The sequence below is a fragment of the Apteryx mantelli genome, chromosome 38 (assembly GCF_036417845.1).
Source record: "Apteryx mantelli isolate bAptMan1 chromosome 38, bAptMan1.hap1, whole genome shotgun sequence".
NCBI classification, from domain to species: Eukaryota; Metazoa; Chordata; class Aves; order Apterygiformes; family Apterygidae; genus Apteryx; species Apteryx mantelli.
In genome coordinates, this window is record NC_090015.1 from 421,703 (window position 1) to 432,818 (window position 11,116).

The window sequence follows — 11,116 nt, forward strand, 5'->3', positions numbered from 1 at the left end:
GCGCAGCCGCGCCCACGTGACCGCCGGACTACGGCTCCCGGCGCGCCCCGCGCGGGAGGGCGGGCCGCGGCGCGGTGACGTCACAGCGGCGCGACGGCGCCTCCGCCCGCACGCGCACGGGGGAGCGCGGGAGCAGCGGCGATGGCGCCCGCCGAGGTAGCGGGGCCCGGGGGGCGGGAGGGCTTCCCGGCGTGCCCCGGGCGCGATGAGCGGGGTTCCAGCATGCTCCGCGGCTCCGGCGTGCCAAGTTGGGGGAGGATTTCCCAGCATGCCCCGGGGCTGGGTCGCGCCAATCCTGGGGGGGGGGGATTTCCCAGCATGCCCCGGGGCTGGGTCCTGCCAATACCAGGGGAGGGATTTCCCAGCATGCCACAGGGCTGGGTCACGCCAATCCTGGGGGGGGGATTTCCCAGCATGCCCCGGGGCTGGGTCGTGTCAATTGGGGGGGGATTTCCCAGCATGCCACGGGGCTGACGCCAGCGCTCATTTCCCAGCAGGCTGTGCGGCGCTCCCTGGAGCTGCTCCACATGAGCGTCTTCTCCCAGAGCGTCTCCCCCTGCGGCCGCTACCTGGCAGCCGGCAACAACTACGGGGAGATCGCCATCTTCAGGTAGCCCCGCCCCCTCCCACAGGCCCCACCCCCTCCCACAGGCCCCGCCCACCGCCCTCTCCTCCCCCCACAGCCTCTCGGCCGCCCTCAGCTCCGAAGCCAAAGAGGAGAGCAAGAAGCCGGTGGTGTCCTTCACAGGTAGGTTCTCCCAGCATGCTTTGCACCGCTCACGCCAACCCTGGCGCTTCCCAGCATGCTTTGCACCCACTCACGCCAACCCTGGCGCTTCCCAGCATGCCTTGTGCCCACTTGCGCCAACCCTGGCCCTTCCCAGCATGCCTTGCGCCCACTCGCACCAACCCCACGCCTTCCCAGCATGCCTTGCGCCCGCTCACGCCAACCCTGGCGCTTCCCAGCATGCTTTGCACCTGCTCGCGCCAACCCCGGCGCTTCCCAGCATGCCTTGTGCCCGCTCACACCAACCCCACGCTTCCCAGCATGCCTTGCGCCCGCTCACACCAACCCTGGCGCTTCCCAGCATGCCTTGCGCCTGCTTGCGTCAACCCTGGCACTTCCCAGCATGTTTTGCTGCCGTCCCGCAGCCCATGACGGCCCCGTCTACGCCCTGGTCTCAACGGACCGGCAGCTGCTCAGCGCCAGCGATGGGGAGATCAAGGCCTGGAACTGGGCCGAGATTGTCAAGAAGGTGAGGGCAGGCCCCGGATGCCTGGGCCCTTCCCGGACGCCTGGGTCCCCCCTGGACTCCTGGGTCCCCCCCAGACGCCGGGGTCCCTCACTCACCCATCTCCCCCCAGGGCTGCAAGGAGGCCTGGAGCCGCCGCCCCCCCCTGCAGGTGAGTCCCCCCTCCCCCTCCCCCCCCGCCCCGTTCCGGGGCTCCCGGACGCCTGGGCCCCTCACGCCTCTCCGCCCGGCGCAGGAGCAGCCTGGAGGTGCCCGAGATCAACAGCCTGCAGCTGAACACCAAGGTGGGTCCCGGGGGCTTGTGGGATAGGGGAGGACCGGCCCCCCGCCCCGCCCCACATCGCCCCCCCCATGTCCCCCCCCTCCCCCAGGACAACTCGCTGGTGCTGCGGGGGGCGACTGCGCCGTCCGCGTCATGGACCTGGAGAGCGGCGCCTTCACCGTGAGCGCGGGGACCGGGAGCCGCGGGGGGGACGGGGGGGGCAGGGAGCGACGCAGGGGGATCGGGACAGAGCAGGGGCGACACGGAGAGGGACGGGGGACGGGGAGTGACGCAGGACCTGCAGGATGGGGACGCGGGGACGTGGGAGGGGGATGGGGACCAACACGGGAGGGGGAAGGGGGAGCGGCGGGGGAGTCGTGGGGTGGGGACAGGGAACAAGGAGCAACATGGAGGGGGCCGGAGTGGGGAGCGGCAGGAGGACGGGCAGGATGGGGACAGAAACAGGACAAGGGAGCGACCCGGGGGGACACGTGGGACGGGGAGGGATGTGGGACAGGGAGTGACGTGGGGGGACACAGGATGGGGACGGGGATACGGAATGGGAGCGACCTGGGGGGGGGAACGTGGGACGGGGAGGGATGTGGGACAGGGAGCGACGTGCGGGGACACAGGATGGGGACGGGGATATGGAATGGGGAGCGGCTTGGGGGGGGGGGACGTGGGACAGGGACAAAGCCACACGGGGAAGACGGGGAACACGGTGGCCATAGGGCGGTCGGGCTGGGGGGCCGGGGGGGCCGCGGGGGGCGGCAGGGCCGGGCCGGGGGGGCCACTGGGGGCGGCGGTGGCCCTGACCCCCCCCCCAGCACGAGCTGCGCGGGCACCGGGACTACGTGCACTGCCTGGCGCTGCGCGACCAGCTGCACCAGTGCCTGTCGGGCGGCGAGGACGGCACCGTGCGCCTCTGGGGTGAGCGTCCCACCGCCTGCGGCCGTGTGTCCGTATGTCCGTGTGCACGTCCTTGCGTGCGTCTGTGCGTCCCCGTGTATGTCCCTGTGCGCGCCCCGCTTGGCCATGCGTGTCCGTGTGCGTGTCTGTGCGTGTCCGTGTGGGTGTGCACATCCGTGTGTCTGTGCGGGTCCGTGTCCTTGGGTCTAGGCGCCTGTGCGTGTCTGTGTGTCTGTATATATCTGTGCATCCACATGTGTGGTCACAGCCGTGTCCATGTTCATCTTTGTCCCTGTGTCTGTGTGCATCCGCATGTCCACGTCTGTCCGTGTGCATCCGTGTCCTTGGGTCTACGTGCACGTGCACGTCTGTGCGTGTCCGTATACATCTGTGCATCTGTGTGCGTGTCCGTGTCCGTATGCATGTTGGTATGTGTCCATGTTCGTTCGTGTTCCTGCATCTGTGTGCATCTGCATGTCCGTGTGTGTCCGTGTGCATCCGTGCATCCGTGCGCACATCCCCGTGTCCGCGTGTGTGTCCATGCATGTCTGCGTACGTGTCTCTGTGCACGTCTGCGTGGCCGCGTGTGTCCGTCTGTCTGTGCACGTCCATGCATATCCGTGTGCATCCGTGCGTGTCTGTGTGCGTTCATGTGTTCATGTGCGCCCGTGTACCGACGTGTGTCCGTGTGCATGTCCGTGTCAGCGTGCATCTGTGTGTCTGTGTCTGGGTGTGTCCATGTGCGTTCATGTGTCTGTGTCTGTTTGTCCGTGTGCGTCCGTGTGTCCATGTGCATTGCTGTATGTGTCCACGTGTGTCTGCGTCCGCGTGTCCGTGCGTCCCGCGCTCCCCTCACCCCTCTCCCCCCCAGATCTCCGCACGGGAGCGCAGGTGCAGGTCATCGAGGTGCACAAGTACGAGGTGAGCGCGGGGGGGGGGGGGCACCGTGTCCGGGGGGGCCCAGGCGTCCGGGGCCCTCCTGACCCCCCCATCGCATCCCATCCCCCCCCCCCAGGAGTGCAGCCGGCCCCAGAACGGGAAGTGGATCCGGTGCCTGGCCACGGACTCGGACTGGATGGTGAGCGGGGCCGGGGGGGGCGGCAGTGTAGGACTGGGGGGGGGTTGCGGGGCTTGGGGGGGGGTTGTGGGGCCAGGGGGGGCAGTGTGGGGCCGGTGGGGGCCCCCCCGCCTGCCCAGCGCCCCCCCTAACGGCCCCCGGCGCCCCCCAGGTGTGCGGGGGGGGCCCGGCGCTGACGCTGTGGCACCTGCGCTCCGTCACCCCCCACCACCGTCTTCCCCGCTGCCGCCCTGCCAGCAGCACGTGCTCTTCTACCAGGACCTGGTGAGTCCCACCCCCACGACCCTCCCGCGACCCCCCCGGACCCCCCTTGGACCCCCCCAGACCCCCCTAGATCCCCCCCGGGCCCCCCCCAGACCCCCTTGGACCCCCCCATACTCCCCCGGACCCCCCCAGACCCCCCTGGGCCCCCCCAGACCCCTCTGGACCCCCCCCGGGCCCCCCCTTAGTGATCTGGGCCCGGCTGTTGCCCCCGCGCGGCTCCAGGGCTCCCCGGCAGTTTTGCACTCGGGGGGGGGGGGGGGGTCGCATTTGCTGCTCCCAGTCCGTCCCAGTGGCTCCCAGTGCCCTCGGGTGCTCTCCCCCCCCCCACCCCGGCTCATCCAAGTGTTTGCAGAGTCTCCGGCGCGTGTTGTCCGCAGTCCATCCCAGTGCTCTCCGCGTGCTCTCCCGGTGCCCCCCAGTGCCCCCCAGTCCCCCCCCAGCACCCGGGTTTCCTTTCCCAGTGCCCCCCAGCACCCGGGTCTCCCTCCCCAGCACCCCCCAGTCCCCCCCAGTGCCCAGCTGTCCCTCCCAGTGCCCCCCAGCGCCCCCCAGCGCCCGCTGTGCCGGCAGCTGCTGGCGGGGGGGCAGGGCCCGGCCGTGCACCACCTGCAGCTGAGCGGCGAGGTGAAGGCCCGGATCCCCTGCACCCCCCGCGCCGTCCTCTCCCTCTGCCTCAACGAGCGCTCCCCCGAGCACAAGGTGGGCGGGGCTATGGCAGGGGGAGGGGCTACCGCAGGGGCGGGGCCACAGTGGGGGCAGGGCTATGGAAGGGGGAGGGGCTATGGCAGGGGAGGGGCCCGTGCGGGAGGGAGCAGGGAGCGCTGCCTGGGAGCGGGTGGGTCTAAATGGGGGGGTGGGAGGGACCATGAGGGAGTGGGAGGGGCCTGGGAGTGGGAGGGGCCTCAAATAGGCTGTGGGAGGAGCTAGGAAAGAGCAGGGGGGTTAAAGTAGAAGGGGTTGGGCAGTGGGAGGGGCCTAATTGGGAGTGGGAGGAGCTAGGCCAGGTGGGAGGAGTTAGGAATGGAAGGGTGGAGTGGGAGGGGCTACAAGTGAGGGGGAGGGGCCTGATGGTGGGGGCAGCTGGGAGTGGGTGGGACCTGGAGCAGCAGAGGTGGATAAAGGAATAGGAGGGGAGGAGCTTGGGAGTGGGAGGGGCCTGGGTAAATGGGGTGGGGCCTAGGTCTGTGGGCGGAGCCTGACACCTCCCTCCCCCCCGGCAGGTGCTGACGGCGGCCGGGAGCAGCCCCAAAATCGACGTCTTCACGAACCTGGGCTACCGGGCCTTCTCGCTGGCCTTCGCCTGAGCCCAGTGCATCCCAGTACATCCCAGTACATCCCAGTTCGCCCCGAGCTGGGCTACCGGGCCTTCTTGCTGGCCTTCGCCTGAGCCCAGTGCATCCCAGTATGTCCCAGTACGTCCCAGTGCCTCCTGGGATGGGCTACAGGGCCTTCTCGCTGGCCTTGGTGTGAGCCCAGTACGTCCCAGTGCATCTCAGTGTGTCCCAGTTGCCCCCCGGGCTGGGCAGTGGGGCCTTCCCACATGCCGATTTCAGAGCCCAGTGCTCCCAGTACCTCCCAGTTCCTCCCAGTCCCCCCAGTTTATTACATGCTCTATGGGGTTTTTTTGTCCGTTGTCACCTGTGGTCATTGAAGCGGCCGCGGCAGTGGCACGGGGACGGGATGGGATGGGGGGGATGAGGGACATGGGACAGTGATGGGGGACGTGGGGGACGTTGACGGGGGACATGGGGAGCATGGGGCAGCGAGGGGGACACGATATTGGGGACAACGAGGGGGACACGTGGCTTTTGGGGACGTTGCAGACGTTGAGGGGACGTTGGGGACATCAGGGACGTCAATGGGAGACCTTGGGGACGGTGACGGGGACATTGGGGACACTGAGGGGGACATGTGGCTTTTGGGGACTTTGGGGACGGTGATGGGGGCCACTGCCAAAAGCAGCAGGGGAAGGAAACGGCCCTGAAGGAGCCTCAGAACAACCGGAAATGGCCAAAAGGAAGGGGCCACAAAACAAAACCAAAACTCTGAAAACAGACTGGGACTGTCCCCGAATGGCCCAAAACAGCCTCAAACGGCCCCAAAGGGCTTCAACGGGCCATGAAACGGAAACAGCCTGGGACCTCACAAAATGGGCCCAAAGGGCTCTGAAAGAGACCCAGAGTGGCCCCAAACCCCTGGAAACGGCCCCAAAAGGCCCTGGAAGAGCCCCGGGAAGCGTCGAAACCATTTTAAACAGCCCCAGGCGGCCTCCAAGGGCCGGAAAGGGCCCCGAAACAGCCGGAAATGGCCCCAAAACGGGCTGAAACAGCCCCGGGGAGCCTCAAAATGCCCCAAAACGGCCTCAAAACGGTGTCCATGTCCCCCCAGCCCCGGCAGCCCGGACGCCTGGGCCCTCTTCCCCCCCTCCCCCCCCCCCCCAGCGACAGCCACACGGAGCCCCGGGCGTGCGGGTTTATTGGAACACGGAGGGGGACACGCAGGGACACCGGGGGGGACGCGGGGGGACGCGGAGCTCAGGCCAGCGCCGCTGCGGGGGTCTCGCTCCTCGTCCCCTCCATGTTCTCGTAGGAGTCGGCGTCTGCGGGTGGCAGCGGGGTCAGAGCCACCGTCCCCCGGTGTCCCCCATGCCCCTGTCCCTGAGTGTCCCTGTGTGTCCCTGTGCCCTGGTGTCCCTGTCCCCCCATGACTCCATCCCCCGGTGTCCCCTGTCCCAGCGTCACCATCCCCTCAGGGGTCCATGTCCCCAACCCCATCCAGGTGTCCCCATCTGGGTGTCCCCATTCGGGTGTCCCCATCCCTGTCCCCATGTCCTGGTGTCCCCATCCTGGTGTCCCCATGTCCCTGTCCCAATGTCCCCATTCCCATCCTGGTGTCCCCATTCGGGTGTCCCCATCCCTGTCCCCGTGTCCTGGTGTCCCCATCCTGGTGTCCCCATGTCCCTGTCCCAATGTCCCCATTCCCATTCTGGTGTCCCATTCGGGTGTCCCCATCCCTGTCCCCGTGTCCTGGTGTCCCATCCTGGTGTCCCCATGTCCCTGTCCCAATGTCCCCATTCCATCCTGGTGTCCCCATTCGGGTGTCCCCATCCCTGTCCCCGTGTCCTGGTGTCCACATCCTGGTGTCCCAATGTCCCTGTCCCAATGTCCCCATTCCCATCCTGGTGTCCCCATTCGGGTGTCCCCATCCCTGTCCCCGTGTCCTGGTGTCCCCATCCTGGTGTCCCCATGTCCCTGTCCCAATGTCCCCATTCCATCCTGGTGTCCCCATTCGGGTGTCCCCATCCCTGTCCCCGTGTCCTGGTGTCCCCATCCTGGTGTCCCCATGTCCCCCATCCCAGTGTCCCGTTCAGGTGTCCCCATCGCCACCCCAGTGTCCCTCTCCCCATCCTGGTGTCCCTCCATCCCCATGTCCCATCCCGTGTCCCATCCCATGTCCCATCCCGGTGTACCCATGTCCCATCCCGGTGTCCCCGTCCCCCCCCCCGGGGCCCCTCACCGTCGTCGGGGGCCGGCAGGGCGCTGCGGCGGGGGGCGGCGTAGAGGGCCCCCCCGGCCATGTCCTCGTAGGGCTGCGACCCTGGGGGCAGAGGGGTGTCGGGGGGGGGGGTCGGGGGGGCACTGGAGCAGCCCCCCCCCCATGGCCCCCAGCCCTGCTCACACGCAGCAGCCCGGGGAGGGGACGGGGGGGATGGGAGATGGGGGGTCTGGGGGGGGTCGGGGGGGTCGGGGGGGCACCGGACCGGCCCCCCCCGCGGCCCCCAGCCCCGCTCACCCGCTGAGCCCTCGCTGCGCCCGTCCTGCGCTCGCCTGCACCCAGCAGCACCCGCTGGAGGCCTGGGGGGGGGGACGGGGGGGTCAGGGGGGGTGGGGAGTCTGGGGGGGTCTGGGGGGGCTGAGGGTGGGGGGGGGGGGGACACAGGGCCGGGGGGGGGACAGGGACACCCCCGTCACCGGAGACCAGGCACCTGCTGGAGGTCGGGGGGGGGGGACATGGGGGGGGTTGGGGGGGTCTGGGGGGGGTCTGGAGGGGGACATGGGGTGATGGGGAGGTCAGGGGGGATGGGGACAGGATTGGAGGGGTCGGGGGGGGTCTGGGGGGGCTGAGGGTGGGGGGGGGACACAGGGCCGGGGGGGGGGACAGGGACACCCCCGTCACCGGAGACCAGGCACCTGCCTGGAGGTCGGGGGGGGGGATATGGGGGGGGTTGGGGGGGTCTGGGGGGGTCTGGAGGGGGACATGGGGTGATGGGGAGGTCGGGGGGGATGGGGACAGGATTGGGGGGGTCGGGGGAGTCTGGGGGGGCTGAGGGTGGGGGGGGGGACACAGGGCCGGGGGGGGGGACAGGGACACCCCCCGTCACCGGAGACCAGGCACCTGCTGGAGGTCGGGGGGGGGATATGGGGGGACAGGAGGGGTCGGGGGGGCTGGAGGGGGACAAGGGTGACAGGGGGACACGGGGGGACAAGGAGGTCGGGGGGGATGGGGACAGGGTTGGGGGGGACAAGGGGGGTCGGGGGGTCCCGGGGGGGGCCCCCGTCACCTGAGACCAGCCGCGCCGCCCCAGGGCTCAGTGGGGTCGGCTCCATCGCCGGGGCTGTCGAGCGCCTGCCGCCTGCGGAGGGGGGTACAGCTGCTCAGGGGGTACAGCCGGACAGGGGGATACAGCCGCTCAGGGGGTACAACCGGTTGGGGGGGTACAGCCACATGGGGGGTACAGACAGACGGGGGTACAGCCGCTCAGGGGGGGTACAGCCGGATTGGGGGGGGTACAGCCGCTCAGGGGGTACAGCCAGACAGGGAGGGTACAGCCACGCGGGGGCTACAGCTGGACGGGGGTACAGCTGGATGGGGAGTACAGACAGACAGGGGTACAGCTGCTCAGCAGGTACAGCCAGACAGGGAGGGTACAGCCACACGGGGGCAAGTGCAGACACTCAGGGCAGGTACAGTCGGATGGGGGGGTACAGTCGGACAGGGGTTACAGCCGCGTGGGGACACTCACGCAGGCTGCTCCCGGGCTCCGGGCAGGTGTTGGCGTAGTGGGGGGCAGCTGTGGGGCAGGACAGGGGTGATGTGGGTGGGGGGGGAAGCCCCGTTATTGCCCCCTCCCGTGGCCTGGGACCCCCGTCCTGCCCCCCAGGGGTACCTGCCCCCCATATCTGCCCCCAGGGTATCCCCCCCCGTACCTGCCCCCCAGGGGTACCTGCCCCCCATATCTGCCCCCAGGGTATCCCCCCCCGTACCTGCCCCCCAGGGGTACCTGCCCCCATATCTGCCCCCCGGGTATCCCCCCCCCCGTACCTGCCCCCCAGGACTCAGCAGCCGCCTCCAGCCCGTTCTCGTAGCTGCCTGTGGGGGAAGGAGGCGTCAGGGACGGTGTGGGGCAGCGGGGGCAGATATGGGGCAGATGAGGGGCAGGCAGGGGGGATGTGGGGCAGGTGGGGCAGGTGTGGGGGAGGATGTGGGGCAGGTGTGGGGTAGCTGGGGAGGGTGTGGGGCAGCAGGGGGGCAGATATGGGGCAGCGGAGGGGGTGTGGGGCAGATGTGGGGCAGGCAGGGGTGGATGTGGGGCAGTGGGGGGCAGGTGTGGGGCAGGTGTGGGGCAGGTGTGGGGCAGGCAGGGGGGATGTGGGGCAGCAGGGGCAGGTGTGGGGCAGTGGGAGGGGGATATGGGGCAGGTGTGGGGCAGCAGGGGGGCAGATATGGGGCAGCAGGGGGGGATGTGGGGCAGCGGGGGCAGGCGTGGGGCAGGTGTGGGCAGGTGTGGGGCAGTTACCAACGGAGGCCTGGTCCCCGCGGGGCCCCGTCCCGTTCTCGTAGCCGTCTGGGGGGCAAGGGGGGGTCAGCGCTGCCGCGTCCCCCGCGCCCCACATCGCCCCCCAAGTGCCCCACTGCCCCACATCCCCCATCACCCCCCAAGTCCCCCTTCACCCCCTCACGGCCCCACTGCCCCCCACATCCCCCATTGCCCCCGCATCCCCCACGTGCCCCATCGCCCCCCATCGCCCCCCAACCCCTCCTGCCCCCCAGCCCTCCCCTGCCCCCCAAGTGCCCCCCGCTCACCCCCCGGGCTGTCGGCGTCGCTGTCGGGGTGCTCGTAGCCCCCTTCCTCCTCCTCCTCCTCGTCCCCCGGGGGGGCCCTGCCCCACTCCTCGCCCCACGGCCCCCCCGGGGACACCACCGTGGGGCTGCCGAGGTCTGCGGGGGGGCCTGGGGGCAGAGGGGGCGCTGGGGGGCAGGGCTGGGGGGGGCCCCGTGGGTGTGGGGCGGGATGGGGGGGGCCATGACTGGTGTGGGGCAGGACGGGGGGGGGTTCAGGCTTGGTGTGGGGCAGTACGGGGGGGGGGGTCCAGGGCTGGTGTGGGGCAGGATGGGGGTCTGGGGCCAGTGTGGGGCAGGACAGGGGGGTCCAGGGCTGGTGTGGGGCAGGATGGGGGTCCGGGGCCGGTGTGGGGCAGGACAGGGGGGTCCAGGGCTGGTGTGGGGCAGGACAGGGGGGTCCAGGCTTGGTGTGGGGCAGGATGGGGGGGATCCGGGACCGGTGTGGGGCAGGATGGGGGTCCGGGGACGGTGTGGGGCAGGACGGGGGGGGTCCAGGGCTGGTGTGGGGCAGGACGGGGGGATCCGGGACCGGTGTGGGGCAGGATGGGGGGGATCCGGGGCCGGTGTGGGGCAGGACAGGGGGGTTCAGGCTTGGTGTGGGGCAGGACAGGGGGGTCCAGGGCTGGTGTGGGGCAGGACGGGGGGATCCGGGACCGGTGTGGGGGCAGGATGGGGGTCCGGGGGCCGGTGTGGGGCAGGACAGGGGTGTCCAGGGCCGGAGTGGGGCAGGATGGCGGGGGGGGGCCCATGGCCAGTGTGGGGCAGGACGGGGGTCCGGGGCGGTGTGGGGCCGCGGGGCGACTCACGGGGGGCGGCCATGGGGCAGAGCACGTTGCCGTAGGGGCTCTGGGGGTCGGGCGCCGCCACCCTGAAAACCTCGGGGACAGCGGGGTTGGCCCTGGCGCCGTGGGGCCCTGCCCCATAGAGACCCCCTGCCCCATAGAGACCCTGCCCCATGGGGACCCCCTGCCCCATAGAGACCCTGCGCCATGGGGACAACCTGCCCCATAGAGACCCCCTGCCCCATAGAGACCCTGCCCCATGGGGACCCCCTGCCCCATAGAGACCCTGCGCCATGGGGACAACCTGCCCCATAGAGACCCTGCCCCATAGAGACCCCCTGCCCCATAGAGAGACCCTGCCCCATGGGGACCCCCTGCCCCACGGTGACACTTTGCCCCATAGAGAGACCCTGCCCCATGGGGACCCCCTGCCCCATAGATACCC

The 11,116-nt window shown here is 70.5% G+C and overlaps 2 protein-coding genes across 2 annotated transcripts; one reads left to right on the plus strand and one right to left on the minus strand.

Moving 5' to 3' along the window:
* Positions 1-58: 58 nt before the first annotated feature.
* On the plus strand, positions 59-5,393 carry THOC6 (THO complex subunit 6). The gene is given in 14 exon segments (XM_067314945.1): positions 59-156; positions 495-610; positions 684-748; positions 1,153-1,256; positions 1,366-1,400; positions 1,486-1,541; positions 1,625-1,695; positions 2,343-2,445; positions 3,296-3,345; positions 3,440-3,502; positions 3,654-3,734; positions 3,737-3,766; positions 4,337-4,465; positions 4,987-5,393. Coding segments are annotated over 14 exon segments (1,002 nt in total). The 5' UTR covers positions 59-141; the 3' UTR covers positions 5,071-5,393.
* Positions 5,394-6,230: 837 nt separating this feature from the next.
* Positions 6,231-10,846, minus strand: CD19 (CD19 molecule). The gene is made up of 8 exons (XM_067314881.1): positions 10,696-10,846; positions 9,851-9,997; positions 9,564-9,611; positions 9,089-9,136; positions 8,790-8,837; positions 8,328-8,399; positions 7,283-7,363; positions 6,231-6,365 (listed from the first exon to the last, which is right to left on the minus strand). The coding sequence occupies exons 1-8, from the start codon at positions 10,844-10,846 to the stop codon at positions 6,301-6,303; spliced, it is 660 nt and encodes a 219-aa protein (XP_067170982.1). The 3' UTR covers positions 6,231-6,300.
* Positions 10,847-11,116: the final 270 nt, after the last annotated feature.